We start from the raw sequence: 25,502 nt of genomic DNA on the forward strand, positions 1-25,502 counted from the left end.
ACACACACACACACACACACACACACACACACACACACACACACACACAGGAAATGAAGAAACCTCTACAGCGGAGGGAAAAAATACGGTAGCTGAACAGACCCTGTCTGTAAATAGCTGACCCTGTGGTCTGGAGGAAATTGAAAACAAAATTTTCCTGCAGGGATCAACAAAGGATCACAGTGTTATCACCATTATCATCTCACACACACACGCACACACACTTCAAACCCAAATATTCTGCTTAATGGACCTAGAGTTGTGCAAAAATGGCAGTTAAAAACAAATAACGAAGTCAAAAGTTGGACAATCTTCTGGCGCAACTTAAAGAAAAATAAAATATTAAAAAGCTGAGATAAACTTCATACCGCAGCATTGCAGAGGCTTCAGATGTGAGCTGATGCAACATGGAAGACATATGCGCAGAAATATTTGATGAAGCATGAAATGTTTTTGCATGAAAATTGTAGTTCCTCACAGAATCGCTGTTCGTGAGGGTGTGCTGATTATGTCAAAAGTCTTTCTTTCATCTGTCGGCGGGTAACGGTGGGAAAAAGCAAGGGGAAGAAGAGCACTTGCCAACTGCAGCATAAAAATAATAGGGACTATCTTAAAATAGCATCAGTACACAGCATCAGATACTGTTTGGAGAAACGAAGAGCGTAACGTGATGAGGCAGTTTTGACAATCTCGCTCTGTCTTCCACCTTTTTACTCAGCACAAATGGGAGCTGAAAGCAGCCGTGTAGATTTACACGTGCACGTACGGTATGTGTGGGACAGCTGTTCTGTCGAGCTCGGATAAACACTGCAGATTTCCTCTCTGCCATGTGTATTTCTGGCAGTTTACTTCTGTGGCACAAAGTATCGGGATGTGAGAACTTTATCGGAGAGCTACTGACATGTACCTGAACCCTAATCTGCCTAAAATCTGAAGGATTAGTCGGCATTACGCAGAGTAAAATGTGTCTTTGCTGAAGAGTGTTCGCAAACAGTTTCCTGGTGTGGCCGGAAAGACCTCTCGGTGTCCCCAGCAGTGTCGGCGGTGGCAAAGAGGAGGGTCTGCGAGCCATATGGTGAACAGTCTGCCATCTACTATGTGAGGTTGTGCTTTCACAGTCTGACAGCCACCACGCACGCGCCTGCCCTGCCCAGACACAGAGGTGCTACCTGCAAAGATAACAGGAAAAACATGAGGAACACAGTCAGAGATGTGGATTGTTTATATAACTGAAAATTACTATTAAACTACTGACTTGCATTGTTTCATAGTTTTGAAAACGTTGAATGTAAAGACTGCAAATTTGGATACATATGGGATACGGCTATATTTTTAAATGGTCTGCAGCTCACTTGAGCAATTATTTAATTTCATTTTAGTCTTTTGGGGGAACAAATTTATTGATTTTGGCTCAATAAAAAAAAAACAGTTTTGAGTACAAATGCTGTAAATAAATCTACAGCAGAATATCTGCCCCGTGCCCGAGGGTAGTGATCCAAAATAATGGGAGATAGACTGATTCTTATACAGCAATCTACTTACTCAAAGAGCACTTTTTTTAACAAGTGATTTTTATCTAACATTCACACACACAATCACACTCCAATCAATGCATCGGGACTTTGGGTTCTGATTGTAGGGGTCAGTATTTTGCTCAAGGATATTTTGGCATGCAGGCTGGAGCAGCCAGGAATCCAACCACCAACCTTCAAACTTTACCGCCCAAAACACGAGTCAATACCAGAAAAAAACAAAAAACAAACTAGAAACATGACTCTATGGGAATGATAATATCCTGTTTGACTTAAAAGTTTATAAGCACCTTGTTAACATATACAGATGGATAGCACACACGTGCTGATACACAGACGCGCACTCTCTTGACTACGCCGAATTTACTAATGAAGACTACTTGATATAATTTAAAGCTTGAGAAAAAAAAAAGCTAAACAGAATTGAAATGACTTTGTTGGCTGCTTTAGGTGTGCTATTCTCCACAGTCTGGATCTATTAGGTGGTGATGGATGATCTCAGTGGCAGCCAATTTCAGTTTTACTATCAAACCTCATCCAGAGCTTACTTTTAAGATGCTTCAGCTGCAGTCTCTGCTGCCTCTGCAAGCCTCTTTGCAACCTACGGTGTCCCTATCGTACTATTTTTGACTTGACTTGTGTGTATAGCTGTGCTCAGAAGTTTACGTACACTCATGGCCACGATAATTTTGGGCTATTTCGTTATTTCTTTCTGTTCTTGTTCCAGGGTGCAATGATTGTATAGCATACATCTTTAATGACTTTAAAAAACACTCAAGCCAGTGATGTGTGTACGTAAACTTTTGACCAGAACTGTAAATGCACCGAATGGGAGGGAGATCCCTGAATAGAGTGATGCTGCCAAACAAAAACTGACTGCAGATGGAAATAACCCATCATAGTTATTTGGAGTAAACGGGTCCTGAAAGTGAACGGAAGGAAATGGGTTATTATGTGACTGCGGGGAATGCATGCTGTTGATATCAACAGTGAGCCCAGCAGGGAGCAGAAAGTGACGATGATAACCGAGTGGTGGAGGTGGAGGTTTTAAAGAGCATCAGTAAGTGGTGACAGCACAGTTTCAGGGGAACACAGTGAAGCTGTAACTGCAGCAGCAGACATGAGTCAACCACCTGAACCAGCTGACAGGTTTTTATGCCGAAATGCCAAGGTAATTTCTTCTAATATCATTTTGAACAAACGGACTCATTTCCACATAATTTATAATAATAAAAAAAGAGGAACAAAGAGAAGGCATCAGTGTTTATGTTTGACATCACTGTTACTGCACAGACAAACCATGCTGAGCCTCCTTTTAGCACCTATATTACCCGATTTGGCATTATTGAGACTGACAGATTTGTGCCAAAGCCAAGAGTGGAAGTGATGCCACTAGGATGGCACTGACAATACACCAACTGATTTGTTTGTTTAAGTCTCTGACAGTAGATACAGGACATATTTAATGGTCTCAGCATTTCTTCTCTCATCTGAGTTTGTCCTCGTCCCTCCCTGCCAGTCTGAGCAGTTCAATGCATTCTGCTTCCTTCCTCCCACACCTCTCTTGTTCTCAGCATGGTGCCTGTCTCTAAAATGGCAAATTTTAACAGAAAAATCTGCCAACCAAAGTTGGAAATCCTCTGAGCCTACGTGGGAGATGGGGTATAAACTGAAGAGTGGCAGAGACTCCTGAAAGCCGCTGAATGAGATCACTCAACTTTGAGCGGCAATATCCAGCGGCAAGGACAATATTAGCAGGAGGAAAACACACATTTACATAACAAGGAAAACATGCCAAGATACATCGGAGAGGAGCTGAGGGAAGGTCAAACTGTGACTGAGTGTTTATACATTTCATCTACTGATTGTACATTTGTGTTTTACTACACGTTTTTTACTGAACTGCTTCAGTGTGTGAGTGTTCATACCTGGATGCCCTCTCTGGATACTCTCAAGCTTCACTTGGTTCACATTTTGTCATACTTTCAGTCTTATTCCAAACTGAATTAAATTAAATTTTCAAATTCCAAAAAGATCACATGTACAGAAGTATTCACAGCCTTTGCAATAACACTCCAAACTGAGCTCAGGTGCATCCTGTTTCCACTGGTCATCGGTCAGATGCTTCTACAGCATGACTGGAGTCCACTTTGGGAAATTCAGTTGATTGGACATGATTTGGAAATGCACACACCTGTCTATATAAGGTCAAATAGTTGACAGTGTCAGAGCACAGACCAGGCTAATGGTCCATGGACCTCTGAGACAGGAACATGACAAAATGTGGAACAAGTGAAGTGCTGTGAATACACAAAATGCAGTGAATGAGGTTAAAGAGACACAGATTTGCTGTGCTGTGCACGTGTCTGCATACAGTACCTGTTTCCACTCATTTGTCTGAGGGTCGTAAGCTTCCACAGTATTGAGATACACCTGGCCGTCATACCCGCCCACAGCGTACAGACGATCACCAAGGAGACAAACACCTACGGCATCTCTGCTGATGCTCATGGGAGCCACAGCTGTCCACACATCTGTCTGAGGGTCATACCTGCACACAGGAGTTCACACTGTAGTTCAGTGGTTTGTAGTTGGCGTGAGATGATGTTCATTAGCTCAGCTTAACATGAATACTGGAAGTAAAGGAAAACAGGCTATTCAAAAATAAATACCTAATTTTCACCCCTCACTTTGTGCCATCTCATTTGTTTAATTTCACAAAACAGAAATGACAGGATCTTGCTTCAGTCACATGCTGTGACCACTTCTTAGCAAAACAGCTGGACACAGTAACTTCACAGATTTGTTTCATGCTGAGAATATAGCCCAGAAGAAGCGGATAGTATAGCTTTTATTTTGGAAAGAGACATTTCTCTGTAATAAACTCTCTTTTCCAAAGATGAGTGATTCCTCAATCAGATACAGGGCTCGCAATATCGCTAGCCCGACGTCCGGGGCTATCTCTGCCCTGCCTGTCGGGCTATTGTAGGAAGGAAAAATATATGTCAATGCTTTTGCATTCTTTCAGAAATGTAGCTGGGTAATTATGTCATTGGACGTGAGCCACTGTCAATATGTGACATATTGAAATCGTGTTTGAATTTGCGCTTGTTTTTTTGCTTTCACTTTGCAATCGCGCGAACTGTGTATAGAGAGCGACAGCACTGATCTGTGAGTGATGATAATTTGTGCACCAATTCCTCTGACATCGTCTTATTAATCGTTAGCTTACTATGCAAACATGACAAGTGAAATCTCCCGCAGCGCTTAAACATGTGAGAGGTTGATCGCGCAGAGAATCGCTGAGCTTATGTGAGTGCGGCAGGATATATATTTACTACGATGACCTGGATGATTGAGAACCTTCACAGACAGATATATATTTTAGTTCTGCTGAGCCAAATAAGACAGGTCAGGGTGAAGAAGTGACAGCCAAAGAAAAGCTTACCACAAAACGGAGAAGTTATGACAAATCAGACTATAAGGCAAAAAGAAAGTGCAGCTTTATGGTTTCATGGACAAAAGAATTTCTGTGGCTGCAATATGAGAGCTAAAAAACAACACGCACAAGGGTTAGGTTAAATTTAAAAACTGTACTTTTGGTTAAAATATATATTTATAATTTTAATAAATGACAAATTAAAAAGCATGAACATTTTTTTTGTATCGAAAAAATATCGAACCGTGACACCAAAGTATCGAACCGAACCGAACCGTGAATTTTGTGTATCGTTGCACCCCTAATATATATACATATATATATATATATATGTATATATATATATATATATATATATATATATATATATATATATATAATATATATACACATATATAACATATATATATACATATTATACACACATATATACATATACACACACACATAACACATATATATACACACATACATATATAATATATGTGTGTGTGTGTGTGTGTGTATGTGTATGTGTATGTATAATATATATATATATATATATATATATATATATATATATATATAAATATATATATATTATATATATATATATGTACTGTATGTATGTATGTATGTATGTATGTATATATATATTGTTCATGTAAGCAGCTGCATCTTTGTCCTTGAGCAGAGATTCAAATGTCCTTTCTTACTGATGCGCTGACAGTAGTCTTACACTCAATTATAATACACACAATACTAAATCAAGGTCAAACCCTGCTCCCATTTAGTATCTTCATTAGCAAGATTAATGAGTAATAATTCTGCACATTGCAATGAGGATTCAAAAGACACTAAAATCTTTCCATTAATTTTACAAACGCTGCCACTGTATGACAGACACATTATAAGCACCACAATACTTTAGCATATTTCAAATCAAGCAAACACATTCATAAATGTGGACTCACCTTTCCACACAATCACTTAACCGAGATGCCAGGGATGACGCCGGAGCATCGTGGCCTCCGATGGCGTACAGGAACCCGTGCCACGTGGCCACGCCCACACCTCCACGCCTTTTAGCCATAGGGGCACAACCACTCCACCTAAAAATGAAGAATACAGTTAGAAAAAAAGGAGAGGGAAACATATTGTTTGAAAATTACTTTACTCTTTCCAGTCCTTCCAGTAGACCTTAATCAAAGTACATGACAAGCTTTTTTCAGTGTTGTCTGTTCTAACATCCTGTGAGGGTTACTAGTCTCCTTTGATCTGTGGGTAAATAACCTAACAGGAAGAAGCGCTTCACTAGAGGAACATGTAGACAGGAAACAAAATAGGAGACAGCAATTAGTTGCTGACAGATGAAGTCCCCGGTCTCTGACCTGTTGGTGTGGGGGTCGAAACACTCCACTGAACGCAGGCAGGATGAGCCGTCACGACCTCCTACTGCATACAATCTGAGGAAGAGGGAAGATGGTGTTATCCCTCTGAACATTTCTGGACTCTGGAAGTCCCTTTTCAATTTAGTGACACTGAAGCAGATGGTACAAGGTGGAAGACAGGCATATGTGTGTCTGTGTGTGTAGCTTGTGAAGGTTTTTTTGAGGGCAAAATGAGGTGGGAAAAATCAATCAGCCATCACTCTTGGTGCAACACAACCCTGAGCAGTCAGTCTGTGTGTGTGTCCTTGTGTGTGTGTGTGTGTGTGTGTGTGTGTGTGTGTGTGTGTGTGTGTCCGTCCATGGATGTGAAGTTGGGACGGTAAAGAAAAAAATGAAACGGGGCCAGTCAAGCAAGTAATGAGTTCCATCAGGCAAAGCGCTCTGAGAGTACACAGCACATACAGTACATGACACACTCACCAAAGCACACAGCAATGCTCACACACACACTAACACACACACACAAAACTGCTGGGCAAGGTTAGCCGTTGCTTCTGTATTAATTAGCATCTATAAAGCATTTCACTGTCTCTGAGGCCCTGAATAATAAAAACAACATGCAATATTTGGTTCTAATAACTTCCAATTCTTTGGCCAGCGAGGCACTAAAAGCCCTAAAGCCTTATTAAATCCAGCTATTTAAATAAATGTTCGTCTGTGTGTGCATGTGTGTGAATGAATATTGTTATGCTTTCCATTACTGCCTCACGTGCCTTACAGAAGAAGGTGGGAAGTGACAGTAGTATAAACGTAACACTTTTATCTTCCAAACAAAGAGCGAGATTGTGAAGGTTTCAGGTCTCACGTTTCTCAAATGACAAAATATTTACAAAATCTTCTCTTTATGCCACACGTATCAAGTCACATCTTGCATGAAATTATTTTTTATTTGATTTTTGAGAGAAATATCAGCAGCTGGTAACACTGGCTTCAAGCTTAGCTGGCAGATACTTTTGCTTAAAGTCATTCAAATAAATATAGAATATCACATTTTAACCCCCCTGGCGCCTGCACTATGATTCATTTGTAGTATCTTGTCTGTATTGGTATTATTTAACTTTGAAATATGTAATTTAATGCTGCACTTTGAGCATCCTAGTTTATTTTTTTATATTTACATTTATATTTCAATTGAGGTTGCATTCTGCTACTTCCAAATGTCCACAGCAACACATCAGGGGCAACAATTAGGGCCCTCTTTGACAGACAGGTGTCCCTACACGGTCAATGATTGCCTCCTTGGCTTCACCTGAAATGGCCCTTTACACTGCGTTTGTGATGTTGATGCCTTTTGGAGCCCTTTAAACTTGAATTAACTAACAAATTATATGGCTCGCTATGTGTAACAGATGCAAAATGCTAATTCCAAAACCAAAACGTCTACACTCCATAACAAACGGCCAAAGCTGTGTTTTGTGCTAAAACAGATGCGCTAATATTGAATGCACTTAATATAACTTAGAACAAGCAAATCTGAGTAACTTTTTACCTGAGGGGAATTGTGAGATCACTTACTTGCCATTGAGAACAGCTACTCCTACTGTGCTTCTAGGTGTAACCATGCTTGCAACAAAGCTCCACTGGCGTCCTTGAGGGTCCCACCTGACAGACACAGTGTAATTTCTCAATCCTGCTCAAGGCACAGCATAAAAACCTGTATCTCTAAGGTCTCAGTCACACAGGCTAGAGACCGGTCAGCAACTCCCTGGCAACCTCCAGTCACTAGGGAAAAATGTGTGAGTGGGGCTTTAGCAATCATTTCACAGCAGCTGCCATCAAACTCAAACAACCCTCACTAACTGCTCAGGAAACGTCCATTTTTTCCTCGTGACCAGTGGTTGCAACCCAATGTGACCTAGGCCTTACCAATAATGAAATATGTAATGTTTAAGAAGGGAATCAAAATATCTGTCAACAGTAAAATGTCATTTTAAAGAGAGACAGCCGTGTCTCCACAGAAAAACAGTATAAAAAAGCAGGGATATGAACAGCAAAAGCTGGTCATACAAACCCAAGTTTACCCATATGACTAACTACCAGACAAAGTAAGTGACACTATTTAATAATTTGGATGAATTGACCCTTTAAGCTGGGTTGATATCACAGAAAAAAACAGCAGTGTGAAGTTATTTTGCACCTTTCCACTGTACTGAGGTAACTCCAGCCATCGTGTCCTCCTACTGCATACATGGGTCCCTCTAGAACAGCCACACCTGCAGAAGATAAACACACGTACTATTAAATCATGAAAACTTCTCAAAACCAAATCAGCCAGGATAAGCAAAGCATCACACATATAAAGCATCATACTTTTAGGACAAGAGGTGTTAGTTTTTATGTGTGTGTGCAACTACACCCAGGGCATTAGGCATGTAGAGTTAGCAGCATGTTGACACCTCTGTACTTCAGGGATTTATCTGCCTAAACATCTGTGCTGCCAGATGTGTTTGAAAACCCACCACGGTTCACACACTTGCACACTTTCGTAAACACAATAAAACAGCACAGCACGCCTTATCAAATGTTGTTATAGTAATAGCAGGACACTGCTGTGAGTGGGGAGATTCCTTTCAAATGAGAAACATGGGCTCAAACCAGCCTGCTGAAGTGTTCTTGAGCTGTGGCACCGAATCTGCTGATCCGCTGCAGTTGAGTTGCTCTTTTTTGTCACTTTATTGCGTTAGGAAGCAAGTGTAAGGACAACGTTTGAAGGATTGAATCCAATTTCATAACCAAATATTTTTTTTCTTCAAAACTTTACTTTTATATCACAGTGCTTAATATCTTTGGGACACAGTTTATCCACAATGGAGCAGGGTGTGTCTGTAAGGTGCATCTAAGCTTCTGTTTTGATCAAAATTTGTAAGGTAAAGTCCAGTTTATAGAACAGCACAAAGTGAAGACATGCAGGAGTGTATCGACGGCAACTAAATTTGAGATAAAGTATAAATACAGCCCAAACAGGACACCTACCTTCTTGACTCAAAATTCAAAATCTAAAGCAAAAATAAAAGAAAATATAAGTTGTCAAACTGCCCTCACCTAGGCCATGCCTGTGTGTGGACATGGGGGGCATGACGCTCCAGGTTTTGCTGTGTGGGTTGTAACACTCCACAGTGTTGAGTGTCTTGAGTCCGTCTCGCCCTCCAACTACGTAGAGACGCCCGTCGAGGACTGCTACACCAAACTGTAGTCTCCGTCCACTCATGGTGGCAACCTGCCTCCAGGTGTCTCGACGTAAACAATACTGCTCAATAGTCGTGGCACCTGAAAAAAAAAAAGAAAGAAAGAAGAAGAAGTACGTGCTATTAATTCTGAAACTCTCTAAACTGTACTTTTTCACACTTTGTCCTTTTATGCATTAAAAAAACAATTCAAACTTGCACCTTCTTGATAACACCTTCTCACAGTTGTAGGATAGTGTTAAACCTGTTGACACTGATGCTCAATATTTCATTTAAAGGTAGAACTAAAGGAGCTGCTCATTAATGTGGAATCTGTTAAGCTATTAAGGTGAACCTATTATGCTTGTCCTTACTTCCTGTAGAACCGACTCGGTTCCTCACACTACACATGCGGTCAGCAAATGTACAAGTAATTCCTTTAAGCAAAAAAACCCTTCAGATTACCCTAAACAGCCTGTTTAGTGAAGGAATACCCTTAATATGGTAATGTCAGCCATATAGCTGTGGCTGTGAGCAGAGATGCCCCATCTATTGAAATCTTCTGTTTGTAATGGGCACCAATCAGAACAAAGCTTTTCTAAATGGAAGTTACCGACTCTCAGTTTGTAGCATTTGTCACAGTTTAACTGTAAGCTCAGTCCTCCTCTACCACAGCATCACCTGTGTCTGGATGTGAGATGCTGTTGTACCTTTCGTAGCATCCATGCCACCCACAGCGAACATGGCTCCTACGGTGGCCTTGCGAGGCCGAGTGCGGGGGCTCTGAAGCAGGGGCCGACGCTGGGGTAAAAGGTGATACTTCATCCCCTCCATCAGGAGGCGTTGGCACTCTACACTCTCCCGGAGGAGAGGGTTGCTCTCAAGGTCCGCTAGGAACTACAGACACATGCAAAAAAGAAATGAGAAAAAAAAGCAAAGGCATCAACACGCAGAATCATGTGACAGCTGCAGCTGGAATATATGGAGGGCACACGCATGTGCTACATCAGTATGGGTGTAGGGACATGTTGGCTGCGATGTTATCGCTGATTGAGGAGGTTCAAGAGCCGAAAGAAGGCTGCTCTCTCTCATTGAGAGATTAGATGAGATCAGACCAACAACCATTAATGCGCTCTCGCACACGAGACCACGCACACACTGATCATCTGACACACTAGAGAACTAATCTGCCCTCAACATCTAATCAGCTCTCCACACCCTATAACCTCATCTACAATCACACACACACGCAAAGACACAGACACACAAATACCCAGGGGCTGCAGCAATCCACAGCCTGTTCCTGAAAACACATCCTGAGGAAACTGCTGCCTGTGAGAGGCATGGTAGTGAGAATCAAGTTTTCCCTGAAGCATGGGGGGGAATACATGATTTACATTTAGATAGGTATGTGTTTGTGTGTTTGTGTGTGTGTGTGAATTTCGAAGTCATTTTAGGTTAGACTTTGAGAATGCCTGCATCTCTGTTTTTGTCCCGCATGTTCAGATAGTCACTTAGATTCAATCACAGAGAGCAGGTATAATGGAAGAACTAGAAGATAAATAAAAAAGAAGAGGAAAGAGATTATTATTTTTACCCTCTCATTTATTTTCTGTGTTCTCCTCCATAATTCCCACCAACACAAATAACATTCAGCTCAAATAATTCAACTTGGTCACTGAATATAAAATCAATTTCCCCCCCGCCAGACGTGGAGAGCGTAAAGCAGGCATGGTAAATGGATAAGCAGCTTACACACCAGGGTGAACCCACACTTCTACTGCGTACAATCACTGAGGGACAAATTACGGCGAACCCTATTTGCGCATTCATTCATGTGCATGTGTGTTAAAAAAACGGACAGATCGAAAAAAAATAGTGTTTGTCCTCTCCGGTGGTATTTATACATCTCTCTGTGAAGGACTGAATGTGGAGGATGAGATAAGACAGCTTGCTGCAGGCGTCCCACCTTGTCCTCTCCGTCCTCTCTTTACCTCACAGTGGGCAGAGAGAAACTTGTGTTATCTTCTCTGTTTCAGCTCACGCTTGAGAGAGAGAGAGGGGCAGCATGGGCTCTGTCTTCTTCTAAAAAAAAAAATAGGCACACTCTCATACACACATCTTCCAGCTACGCACATTTTTTATTCCTTATGCGTGTCCCTGTTGCTGGATGTGCTCTTGCTCTAGCTGTCCTCTCCATCTTGACTTTTTGTGAACACCATACCACTGCACAAATTCCCACAAAACACAACTTACAAACAATACTGCTATGCAAATAATTTAATATACAATTTTAATCATTTCAGATTTAATGTTGTCCTTTGAGGCAGTTCACTGGTTTTAGGCCTGACTGTAATATCTCAGGAACTACTGGGCGTACAGCCATGACATTTTTTCCACATACAGTCATGGTAGCCACAGTCTCTTTCATTTTAGTGCCATCATTTTAGCTGTATATTTACTTTTTCCAATACTTGTACCATATCTTGTATTTAGCACTAAAAAATACAAGAAATGAACTCATTCAGTGCTAAAAAAAATGCTGGCATCCTCACGTATTAAAGTGAAAATCTAAGTGGTAAGTAAACATTATACCTGTGAAATAAACTAGCATATTAGCACTGTCGTATTAGATTTACAACATTTGTTTTTTTAGCATCGTGTTGTTGGAAGGCGGGCTTTTAAATATATAATACATCTCGATTCAGGTTTGCAGTAATCCATATTCTTATAAACATATTAAGAGCCAAGGCACACCATGATAAATAAAAACGTGCCTGGAATATGTTAATTTATCACCATGAGGATAATTTGGGTGAAGGCCTATTAAGTGATCATCATGTGCAAGTTTTATTAAATTCTGACAAATAGTGTAGAAGGATTACCAATTCATCATCATTTAGCAAGACGCTTACTTCTGCTTTTCTGCATACCTCATACATACAGGTTAAGTTCATTGAAAGGTCATATAGTATGGCTGGAAACAAACGCATACACATGCACCTACACACACACACACACACAGAATACGGACGCTGATGTTGTTCATATTCCTGCTTAAGAATGTCACGTGTATTTGTAATTGCATATTCTTGTATGTGACAATAAAAAGGGCTGTAGCGAAGGAATCAGTTGAAGTGAGCTGAGTTCAGGTGAAGGAATCTTTTCCTCAACTTTGGCTGACACAGAGAGCACCTTCTTGCCTTGTTTTGTCGTGCAGTTGAGTGTCTTGTGTTCCAGCGGGGTTTGTGCCTAGATAAACCCAACAGATGAAGACACCCACGCAGGCTTCAGCTGCCAACATGCTCCATCAGACCTGCTTGTCGGTTGTCATCCTGCCTAAAAGCGCTAAATTTCCACTGGTCACAGATATTGTACAAGCTGTCATACAGCTGTTTGGTGTGTACCGTCAGGCTGATGCACTTCTGAGGAGATTAGATGAAGAATATATATGTGAATGTGTATGAGTGGAAACAGGGATTGGGAATTAAAACATTTCATCTGGTGAATTGACATCCTCTTGATGAATAATAACATGGTGGCCTAGATAGAGAGCTAACTAATTGGCTGATGAATATTGATCGGTTGTCTGTGTGAGGTTTATGTTTCACTCTATTGGCATTTCACAGCTCGTGAGGATCCTGAATGCTGGCTTATTTGTCAGTTTGTCATGGTGGCGGTGGGGGAGGAGCTGTCACACATGATACACTGTTAAAGGTAAAAATCAACCCTTGGCTCTGTGCCTCTTTTGCTTTCAGTCTCTCTGCTCTGTTGCCACTCTGCTGCTTTACCCCTCTGCCATCCATCTTCTTCCCTGGTTACATGTTACAGCTACTTGTGATTTCAGCTGACCGGGGCGAAGCCATATATCTGAGCTGTTCATGCTATAAAGTGCCAAAGAACAAAAACAGGGCGATGTATAGATGCTGACAGAGATAATGGAAAGACCTGAGGGGGGACAGAGGGAAATTGGTGATAAGGGAGATGAAGAGAACAGATAATTTAGCTGCAGTTACGAGAGATATCACAGTTAATTAAGGTTTTAAAAAGTGTGTGTCTGATTATGCCTGTAGCCCTGGGCAGTAAGTGAAGTTCTGCTTAGCATAAAAACTTCTGAGCATTACAGTATAAGTCAGATACCTGCCACACATACTAGACAGCACATAGAGCTATGACACACCTGACAGAGTAATGGTTATGGTCCCCAGCTGTCTGAAGAGGACAGTGAGACAGAGAGACAGGTTATAACCAAGAGGCCCGAGAGGAGAGAAAAAAAGGACGAGTTAAATTTGGCCAGCACACCGTCAGGGGGGAGACAGATGCACACTCCAACCGTGTACTTTGCTGTTACACATATGAGGACATAAGCATCTTTGACATCTCCCAAAATAAAATCAATAAAATATTCATGCAGTTCTAGCTTTGAAAAGCAAAGACTAATGCAGCACGCTGAGTGAAATGGTCAACAACACAATATAAACACAATGTGCTCTTTGTTAGCTAACAGCGATTAATATATTTTTATTCGAAGAAACCCATGAAGCGCCGCACATCGAGACATGTCGTGTTCACGGCTAAATCTGGTTGACCAGTTATTAGCCTTTAAACAGACACATCTAATTGTCTGTGTATGTCTAAATTTGATTCGAAAGCAAAATGTATTTTTTTAACTATAAAATTCATGTTTACCCATTGAGCAATTTTCTTTTGTTTGGAGATCTAAAAGGTCTAAATTTTGTTAGGAAACGCTTGTGATCAAACAGTAACACATCTAATCAAAGTACACAGAGCAGCATTATCCGATGTTTACGCCTTTGATAAGCTTATGCAATGTTAAGTTTATTCCCTTGCAGAGCTGCCGGGTCTACTTATTAATGCAACTCTGATAATTAATTGAATTTTCACCAGGATCTCTGTATTGTGCATCTGTTTGTTAAATCTTACCAATTTAATTTTCTTGGTAACCAGTGACATTTACCTCTTTGACGCTCTCACCTGTGGTTGCAGCAGCGGGAGTCTGATATGAGCCAGCAGCCGGGGTAGGTGGCGTTGTCGAGTGGAAGCGTCATGACGGACCCAGGTTAGTAAAGACGTAACCACGGTTTCCTCATCCGGCACGTTAATCTCATCAGATGTGAGGAGCCTTTCCATCTCCTCCACTGGTAGTAGGAGGAACTCCTGGCCTCCAACCACCTCCAGAAAGTGCTCCTGGGGGTGCAAAGAAGGTTAGAGTAAAACTGAAGGATGGATGAAATGGACTGGAAGAGAAAGACAGAAGTGGGGGGAGGGGGTTAGAATAGATGAATAATGCATTGCAAAAAAAAAGAAAAAGAAGAAGAACAGCAGAGAGGATTTGAGAGGAGAGAGAAAAGGGATTAAGGGTTTGAAGAATACAAGTGGAGTGAGGAAAAAAGAGGAGGAAATTACAGCTTGAGAAAGGTCAGATAAAAATTGAGAGGAAAAGCTGCAAAAGGGGATCTGGATGAGAAAATATGAGATCTATTGAGTCACAAGACGGGAAGAGATGATGTGACAAAAATTAATGAGTGTAATCGGTTAATCTGACAGTTATTTGCTAAATGAACTGATTAATTGCTTAGTCTATTTGCAGCTCCTTAAATTGCAGATTTCCCTGCGTGTTTTTGTCAAACAGTCCAACAACCTACAGCTGATCACAATCTTGTGAAAGCTTATTTCTCATTAGATGTAAAAAAAAAACCAAACCTCTCAACATATTTCTACCATCTGTAAAATTAAAAGAAAAAACAGAGAAAAAAATGTGACCTGAATAAAAAGGTAGGAATCTAAGCAGTGTCGAAGTCATTCTTGTTTAGCTCTTACACAAAGACTGCAATAATCCTGTAAGCTTTGTGAGTCTGAACGTGTGTTTGAGAGTGAATTACAGACACTGACAGTCACACCCAAAGAAAGCCACCTTTATGACATAATTACCCGAGATTAAACCTTAACAATAATCCACTTACAGAGAACTGGAGAGAAAAAGAGAGGAACAGTACTACAGACAGAGACAGACACGCAGAGTGACGCTGGATGAAAAATGAGGCATGTAAAAAAAAAAAAACACCACACAAAAAAACAAGAGAACAAGAAAAAGAATAATCAAGTCGATGAAGGAGCTATTTCACCGTCACCATAGCAACTCTGTGCAGAAAAACAGCCATTGTGGCAATAATGATTGTGGTGCTGTGTGAATGAGGAGCCAATTTGTTACCAAGAATAAGATGAAGGCTGGGGGTGACTGGAGTCTTACTGAATAAAGCTGTACTGAGGTTAAAGGTGAAAGAATCCTCTTAATTGTTTTTACATGTCACTGTTAAAGACTTGCAATCTACCTAGATCTGCAACATCATTTCCAGCACTGCGTTTCCTAAAGCAGTCTTTTCATTCATTTTCGTGTGGTGATTCTACAAGCAGGGGAGGTATACAAAGATGTGAACTGGCTTTGTACCCACCATGGTGTAGGCGTGAGCAGCCCGATGCAGGTCATGGCAGCCCTGAGCATCAGCATAGGAGCGGATGCCGAGACAGTTGGATGGGTGGAGCTGCTTCATGAGGAAGGAACAGCAAGCCTGAACTACAGATGACAACTGCAGCAGGCAGGAGGCTGACAACAGAGACTCAATGGTGTCTTCCCTCAACTCAAGACGGCCTGGATGACATGAAGGGAAGAGCAGAGGAGCAAGATGGTGAAGAAAGAGAATTTAAAACGTCATAAAAAAATGGAAATAATGAGACTTAATGTTATTTAAGAGATCTGCAGTACTGCAACAAGATCACGTGTGTTCGTCTTTTTAAAAAGAGAATAATCATTAAATATTTAGTTAACATAGAAAATGTAAAGGCAGCTAGAAAAGACTTCCTGGAGATCTTAGCCATTAATAGATGTTGAGCTCACAGTAATGTTGGTGCTTGTTTGCATAATTTAGATCTTGCAGAGTACTGTACAGGACCTGGTCTGTTAATCCTAGCATGTCTTCATACTCTCTGTAATGGAGTATACAACGGACTAACCACACAGTTTACTTTTGCATTTTGCATGTATATTTTGTATATTGTATTGATGCATTCATATTTGTATATACTGATGCTGGAGCACAATTTCTAGATGGTGATGAGATGATGATCATTTCCACCCCCCAAAAGGAGGATAAGCCACAGAAGGTCATTGCTGAAAAGACTGGCTACTCAAGAGTACTGAGAGGAAAGGTGTGGAATGAAGAGGTGCACAAGCAACAGGGATGAGTGCAGTTTGAGGAGAGAAAAGTTGATTGAAGAACTTTGAACAGCTTCACAAGGAGTGGACTGAAGCTAGTGTCAATGCATCAGGATGCACCGCACACTGAAGTCTTGAGAAGACTGCAGCAACTGTCTGCAGCATTTCTAATGTGAAGGCACCACAGCCCTATACGAGGAGGTTTTAGAGCACTTCAAGCATCCATCTGCTGACAGGCTTTATGGAGATGCTGTTTTCCTTTTCCTGCAGGACTCCGAATCTGCCAACAGTGCCAAAACTACTACCAAACTATGAACTATGAAGAATGTACACACAGCGTTCAGATCATCTTCATCTAGACAACAGGTTGTGTGTACTGAACTAGAGATAATGAATATTTACTGGAAGTGAAATATTCTAAGAATACTGGGTGTTATGAGATCTATCATCAAAAATAAAAGCAGAGTACTGCAGTATAAATATATAAATAGAGAATTTGGTGCATTTGTCGACAATTTAATGTTTTTTTAAAATTCCAAAATCATGAAAAAAGAAGTGGCCATGTATCCGTAAAGAGTAACGTGAACATAGAGTTAAGTGATAAAAGCTGATGTCAATGCCCACCCACATCCGCTAATGGCACAGCAGCATATTTGCAAATCTCTTTAAGATGCTTTTGCCTCTGCAAGCCACTTTGCAACCCGCTTCCAGTTCAGCTCCTCCTTCTTATGGTTCTGTTCTATGCTGTAGGTTTGTCTTGCTACTATTCAGTGCATGCACATGGAAGAGAACCACACAGCCAAGCACTATTTACTACAGAGAAGAAAAAAACAATAATTCCTTCTTAAAGATCATCCTGTTTTTCTAAAAAGAAAAAGGGAAGTTGACCACTATATACCTGTGTATGCATATTGCACCAGGACCCACAATGCATCAGGGTCTACACCCTCCATCTTCACCTCGTCCTGCTTGGCTTCCCGCACATCACTGGTGAACATTGCAGCAAAGTAGTCAGACACAGATGAGAGGACAAGCCTGTGAGGAGAGAGTGTCAGGGATCAGTCACAGAAGACGGATGGCTGTAATGGAGCAACAGAAAAAGTTCACTTTGACCTCGCTGACAGGATTGGGTCAGAACACAGATCAGAAAAGAGAAAGAAGAGGCACAACAAAACCATCTGAAGAATGAAACAGGAGGAGAAACCTTAAGGAATAAAAATAAATAAAGCTTGTTGCATTATCAAACAGCATATGCCTTTGGTTAAAAACAATCCCCTCAACTTTCTGAAACTTCCAATCTGATATTAACATACAGCCACAGTAAAAGCCTAAATGTCCCAATCGACTGATTTGTCTCTTTTAACCTCTTTACGTTAAGTGTTAAAGTGTACAGGAATAAGGAAATTGGTCAGACTTCAGCACCAGGTGAGATTTCTGCAGCAGTTAGGAATGTAAAGGTCTCATTATATAATCTCCTTTTAAAAATGAAGGTCGCTGAAAGACCTTTATATTAGAGATGGAAAAAAATGAGTTAGAAACCAGTGTGTGCAGAAAATGGTAAAGAAAAAAAAGTAATTATTTCATCAGTAGAGATTAAAAAAGACACCTAGTGTCCCCTGACCTTCAGTGTAAAAACATACTTTATCAACCATCCATTTAAAAAACAAATGATGCAGAGCCTGAGATCTTTAAAGAAACATAAATGCTATTTCAACAACATTCAGCCAGATTTCTGTCTAAGAAAGAAGAGATGGCAGCTACAACTTTTCAAAGAAATACACAGGCACAGTTTCTAGACTTCCTTCAGTGTGGTACACCACAGTCTTTGTCAGTAATAAGACTGTAAAACCTAACTCATGATGATTCAGACCTCTGGCTTGGAAGATTCTCTCATGATCCATTCTTAATGACTTGCCACACAATCCTTCTATCGTACTGCCAGATCCAGTCAAAAGTGAAGCCCTCCTCTGCAATGCTATCCAGTGTGCTCAGTTGGGCCTTGCTTGACACCCCTCATTTATATAGTATACATTATTTCAAGATGTAACTTTACTCTTTGAATAAGATATGTGTTTAATTTACCCACTGCTAGTTTCTTAATCTTTTTGCACACACTCATACCCCTTGGTTAAAAAAAGGAGAACAGAAACATGAGCAAATCTAGTGATGAGATAAAGGAAGAAGAAAGAAGACAAAAAGAAAAGAAGGGGGAATTTGATTATAATAAGACAAGGTTAATGTAAAATTTAGTGGCAGGAAAGTCTGAGGAAGAAGTTAGCTAGTGTAATGGAAAGAAAGTGAGATGAAGGACAGAGAGAAATTATCTTAAGGTCACTTGTAAGAAGACAGTTAATTAATTCCATTCTGCAACAATCCATTAACCTTTCGTGCCACTGTAAAGTTACACACAGGCACACAAACATCTAGGCATTACAACAGCACTCGTTGGTGAATATTTACTTCCTGCTAGAGATGCCTTTGCACATGAAACCTCCAAGGAAGGATGCAAAATGCCATTGACATATATTTTTGATATCTGATCTAAATGTATCTGAGTAAAAGGCTCCCGAGTAAACCTTTTGAGGTGCAGCAACTAGTCAGTTTAACTGATTAACGTAAAAATAATTCGGAACGTTTGTTCAAGCAAAGTCCCAAACATGACCTGAATGATGACATAAACTCGTGACTCATATTAACATGTTAAACTGGCTTTGTTTGTGGCTACTTGAACATGAGTGTGTGCATGCACTGAATGTGTATAATCTCATTACTGAGTGTGACACTGGGACCTTGACAGATAGCCTGAAGCAGAGAAGAGCTGTGTGAGCGTGTGTGCAAGTGCGTGTGCGTTTATTGTGCAGACAAAGATGTCAAAAATACACTACAGTCAGCAGGAAGTCATTCTGCCAGTATTCTAGTCAGGTATCTCCCCCCCCCCAATCCCCCTCTCCCCCTCTCCCTGGTGCACACACACAAACATGTTCCCTTAATTTTTCATGGGTCTCTGTCTGACTAGCTGTGAGCGACACAGGCTGTATACAGCACTGGGTTATTTGCACACAAACACAAATGCACTGCGCTGAAGACAGAGACAAGACAGGCAGTGTGTCAACGTGTAATGGAAAGAGCAGAGAGAAGACAAAATGCCAGAGTGGAGAGAGCAGGAAACAGACGAGTTGGACTCAGGAAAGGAGGGCAAGCGCTGGAAACTGAACAGTGTGTCTGTTTGTGTTTCAGTGTGGATGTGATGCTCGGTATAGAGACACAGTAGTGGAAAAACAGAGAGGGGAAAATAACAAGCAGGTCGTGAGAAAGACTTGCTTGGATACTGCAACTTTTTGCAGTATCTCTGAAATACAGAGTTAGAAGAGAAGGACCTTTAACTGATAGCTTTGCTGCCAGTCCAGGGATTTCCTATATAAATCCATTTTGGGGCTTTTTACCTGAAACAGTTTTGTTAATTGGGTCTTCATTAGCTCATGTGTATTGGTCATATATTTTATCAGATGGTAGGAAAAGCACAGATTTCTTCCATATATAGCTGTAATTGATTTTAAAGTATGTGCACTACCTATGGTTACCCCTCAAAACTCCATTCCCAGCCAAAGCCTTGAAATTTAGTACAGACTTTAGTACAGAGAATAAATCCTAATGGTACGTATGGTTTGAACCATCAGATTTACTACACACATTCACATCACACTTGGGTTAAGCTGTAAAAACACATCAGTCTATTACATTTTCAGCTATAGCAACAACACACTACAATACTCTGAGCAGGACCCATTATGAACTGTCACAACCTCTGCAGAGCAAACAGACCTGGGTGGTTCATATAAGAAAAAAGCTCCTGGAAGTGGCTGTGCATTGCCCTTTAACAGAGGGGCTGAGGTTAACCAGATGTACACTGGCAAAACCCACCAGTTAGTTTTCTTCATCAAAGTCTTTATTCTTGTAAAACCAACCTTATAAACCCTCTGTTAAAGTTCAGCTCATAGCTGATTCTATTGGTTCTTCTAAAGGGCCCTACAGTCTATTATCCCCCGCAGTGTATCAGCAAAACTGAAGACTCTTGGTCTTGCAGTAATGGAAACAATGAACCGCAGCGCACCTACCTATCAGTCGATATACAGTGATGGTAAAAAAAAGAAAAAGAAAAAACAAAAGGTAATGGTATACTTACTAAAAATCGGTGAAGGCAGCGCTTAGAGTAGTAGGTACAAAAATAGATTTGCAACATAATGTGCTGCCACAGAGACTAAAAGGTACAACTGTGCTCAACATATTTATGCATTCACAGAGTTTTGGGTTGGGTTTTCCTCAAAGTGCACTGTTTGCAACAAACTCCGCAAGAGATAAGCAGCTACACGCAGTACAAGTAGCCTACTCAGCGTGTACGCTGCATTTGTCTGTTTACATGTAAGATAAAGAGAGAGAGAGGGAGTGTATATTTTAGTCTCAGAAAAGCACTTTTATCCTACACATATAACAAAATCAATCCCTAACAAAACAACCACCTTCAAACAAAGATGTCGTACTCCTACCGCTTGGCACACACACACACACACTTGAGACAAACGAACACTCAAATACTTCAGACGCCAACACACTCTTTCACATGCAACATTAAGATTCTCCTACAGCAGGGTCTTTTGTTTGTCACCATCTGTGCCTGGAGGACTAAATCAAATGAGGCAGAAGAGGAAGGCGAGAAAGAGAGAAAAGAAGCCTTTCTGCTGGTGGAGGGCCACTTTTCTGTCTCATCCCTGCAGATGGACCCTGCTGCTTCGCCAGTGGCCATATGCCCAGGGAGTAACATCGACGGTGCAGTGGAGGCATGGGACTGATGCATGGTTCAAACAGACTCTGGTACATATGGTACAGAGGTACTATAAAAATAAATCCTAGGAGCACGACTGTGGTTCTGCTGTTTGTGAGAGATTCTTTCCAAACATCCTGCGTATGCAGTATATGTGTCATCGTGCCCGTGTGTTCATGCGTGAGTGTAGATGCACGTGTTCAGATGTTGTGGTGCATGTGTCAGCACTTCATTCGGGAGTTAATTATAACGCTGCTGCATGTATGTGATAGTAGAATCACTATTTCCAGCTGCTGTATTGTTTTTGCCTTGTGAGTCTGTGTGTGCGTGACCTGGAGAAACAAACTGAAGTGGGATCAAAATTAGTTCTGAGCACCTTGGCAGGTGTTCATGTCTGTCTGTTGACAAATTTTATTAAGCAGATGACACATCGATCCCCCCCCCCTTTTTTTGGCCGAGGCTCTTGTCTCTCTCTCTTTATTTATTTATTTTTAAAACGCTGTTTCTTTCCAACTGTTTTTTGTATTGACACAAGTCCAAAAAAACTATTCAGGCTATCACTCTCGTCCTCTACAGCTTTATATTAGCACTATTCTTTAAGCTAAGCTACTATAGAGTGACTGTGCCAGCCCTTAGGCTCATGATGTCCTGGACACTGTCTGTCCTTTTAAAAATATTGACTGTCTTTACAGCTCAGATTTTGGCATGAAGATCAATCTCGGGATCATGACTTTTTGGTGGTAAAATAATTCAAACCAAAAAGAGTTATATTAATAACTAAACACTTTTAGGATGGTGTCATTTGATGCACTCTCTTGGCTGAAGTTTTGTCTGTTTTCAGTGTCTTCTTCATATATATGATGGCACTTGTACCTTTAGGTGTTGTGCTTTACTGACTGACTTTCAATGTATTTTTTTTTATCACGAGAATTCTTATCATCTGCCCTTAATCTTTTAAAAGAGATAGACTGGGATGATTTATTTATATTAGCATACATATTGATATACTATATTTTTCGGACCATAAGGTGCACCGGATTATAAAACGCACTGTCGATGAATGGGTCTGTTTTTATACATAAAGCCACCGGATTATAAGGCGCATTAAGTGAAACAAAACAGTCAGATAAGACTCAAACTTTACTCAACTCATTCTTCTTGCTTCCTCCACTTCCGTACCATTGATTCATTAATGTTGAATCCTCTCGCAGCTGCTCTATTCCCATGTTGTTGCAGTATATTAATGACTAACCTCATCTTGTGGTTGGATTATCTCCGTTGTTCTCCTGACTGAAGTTTGGTCTGTTTACAGCATCCTGCCATGCAATTGCATTTGTCAAAAACCATCGGGAACCCTCACGTTTAATTAGTTAGTGGTTCATCCTCCAGCTTCACTGTGTTATGCTTTGTGTTATGCTAACATAGCTGTGCCGCTAGCGATCACATAGCACAGCATTATATACCAGGTAGCCTAACTTCAGTAACCCTATAAACGTCACTACTGTTTAGTTTTCTGTCTTCATTTATGTTGGAAGTGGTAGCAGAGCTGTACGTTTACATTTTTTCAGAAATCTCTCAATAAGAACATGATATATCATGTTTAGGTAACTAGTGAAACTAGCGAGCTAACTTCCTGCTAACTTCTAACTCCGTTAAATTTAATAAATTCTGTTTTCATGGATACCTGGATGTTAAACGTAATTGTTAAACCTGGTGAAGCAGCAACGCTGATCATTTTATTAAAGTTAAAAGAATATAGACAGTTTTTAACTCTCAGTGTGCTGGACTGCTCGTTTGACTTTGGGACCTGGAGGGACGGAGTTTTGGACCCAGATTACTCTGAGTTTGCGAGGCTCCTGACTACAGTAGCCGTAATGCTCCGACAATCCATCAAGTGGTGCGGCTTCGTAGCTTACCAAAGTCGTACTACATTTTTTGACAGATGTTTGAGCGCCGTGTACCACATAAAATCGGTTCGAGGTCAGTAAGCACAACCAGAATTCAAACATAAGGCACACCGGATTGTAAGGCGAACTGACAATTTTTGAGAAAATTTAAGGATTTTAAGTGCGCCTTATAGTGTGGAAAGTACGGTAATACAGGGGTCTTAAACTCGCAACCCAGGGGCCACTTGCAGCCCACATCACCCCTACGTGTATGTTGACATGAAGAAATATAAAGCAATCTGGCGCCTGAAGTTACTTTTTTTGCTAGGGAGGATTTGTTTGTTGTTGAGTTCAATGTTAAAATAAGTTCTTTATGAAGCAAAAAATTATTTAATATGAAGGCAACATGAGCAGAGAGTACAAACATGTTGAGGGATTAGCTCTGTTAGTTCAGCGATTCATGTGTAAAGAAAACAATTTTCACTAGCAGTCAAAAACGAATGTGTACAGCTATGTCTGCATTTTTATGTTGTTAAATATGAACAAAATCATAGCAGAAGTGATGCCACGTGTCTGGCTAAAAAGAGAGTACTAATTTGTTTATTTGGTAGTTCAATGAAGGCTTCAGTTAGTTAAGAATGGGGGGGGGGGTAAAATTGCGTTCATGTTTGCAGTTTAATCTTTTTATACAATATTCGAAATTTTAAAAACCAAACAAAACACTACATTTTCGCAAATATTAGTGGGTGTTTTCTTGTTTGTTTGTTTGTTTTTTGTACTACTTGAGCACTAAAGCGGCCCTCCAATAAGATGACAGTGCCAACAGTGCAAGTTTGAGACAGCTGATATAATAAAAAAACACAATGATAGCAAGCCATGAAGTGGCAGAACATTACATTTCATCTAGCCTAAAGCTGCGTCCACACAGGGAGAGATTCACAGCGATGTGGCGAGCAGAAACCATAGAAAGTAAAAAAAATTACTCTGAAGTTGGTTATGTTGGCTCACAGAAAATCTGGCGTGGTGTGCATGTTTAAATATACGCTCCAGTGCTGTTCCATTGGTTTATCTAGTTTATCTGTTCTTTTCCAACAAAAAAATCTAACCAAATCCCAGTACTATCATACTCTGATGACATGGTCCAAAAAAATACTACTTCATGGACACGAAATGGGTATAACGTGCCCACGAAATACTTATTTGTGGCAGGCACCTTCAGGCCTGGTGGGTGTGGTCCTGCCAGCTGACCGGTCACACTCAAGGATCCTCACACACACCTGGCACCGATCAAGCCTCGTCGGAGGAGCTACAAAGCAGTGTGGCTGAGAGCTCCTCGACGCTGGATCGTTGAGTGACTACCCGTCAGTGTTCCCAGCAAAATCAGTGAGTGCGAGTCTGTCGCGTTGTAGTTGTGTGTTAACGGCTTCCTCTGTGGATTTTCCAGCAGGAGTGCGGGACCGGGAGAGCAGCGAGCAGAACTTTCACGGGAGCGGAGACACGGAGCAAGAGCACTGAGAAGGAGACACGGCACTGGACTTGGAAACGCACAGGGATTTATTATTGTGTATTGTTTACTTCACTGTAAATAAACACACTGCATTAATCGCACGGAGTTCCGCATTTTGAGTCCTTCCCCACACACCCACGGTCTGCCACGCAGACCATGACAAAAATAAAACTCAATCATTCTGTCTCTGGCCATGGTGTATAGGTTTAGCCTACTCTTATGCTTATGTCTCTATACGCAGCTGTCCAGGAATTGTATCAATGTGATGTGCACACGAAATACTATTTCGTGTGGCCACGAAATATTTCGTGGCCACAAATAAGTATTTCGTGGGCACGTTATGCTATTTCGAGGGCACAAAGTAGTATTTTGTGGCCACAGTTTATTTATTTTTTGGACCATGTCATCAGAGGGGCTCCGTACTATCATGCTACTGAAAGGATTAAATAAATTAGGATACTGATTTATAGCACTAACGCATCCACTATCTT

At 40.8% G+C, this 25,502-nt stretch overlaps 1 protein-coding gene across 1 annotated transcript in view; it reads right to left on the reverse strand.

The window, feature by feature from the left end:
- Window positions 1-200: 200 nt before the first annotated feature.
- klhl5 (kelch-like family member 5) overlaps window positions 201-25,502 on the reverse strand; it is a gene marked incomplete at its 3' end in the record, with an annotated part of 37,094 nt that continues 11,792 nt past the window's right edge. Inside the window, 11 exon segments of the mRNA XM_005928306.3 lie at window positions 201-1,169; window positions 3,912-4,083; window positions 5,925-6,062; window positions 6,342-6,416; window positions 7,917-8,003; window positions 8,539-8,614; window positions 9,444-9,668; window positions 10,276-10,462; window positions 14,561-14,773; window positions 16,039-16,235; window positions 17,698-17,834. Coding sequence (XP_005928368.1) covers window positions 1,113-1,169; window positions 3,912-4,083; window positions 5,925-6,062; window positions 6,342-6,416; window positions 7,917-8,003; window positions 8,539-8,614; window positions 9,444-9,668; window positions 10,276-10,462; window positions 14,561-14,773; window positions 16,039-16,235; window positions 17,698-17,834 — 1,564 coding nt within the window.

The sequence above is a fragment of the Haplochromis burtoni genome, unplaced genomic scaffold, assembly GCF_018398535.1.
Source record: "Haplochromis burtoni strain Fernald_Lab_line unplaced genomic scaffold, NCSU_Asbu1 Contig_110, whole genome shotgun sequence".
Taxonomy (NCBI): domain Eukaryota; kingdom Metazoa; phylum Chordata; class Actinopteri; order Cichliformes; family Cichlidae; genus Haplochromis; species Haplochromis burtoni.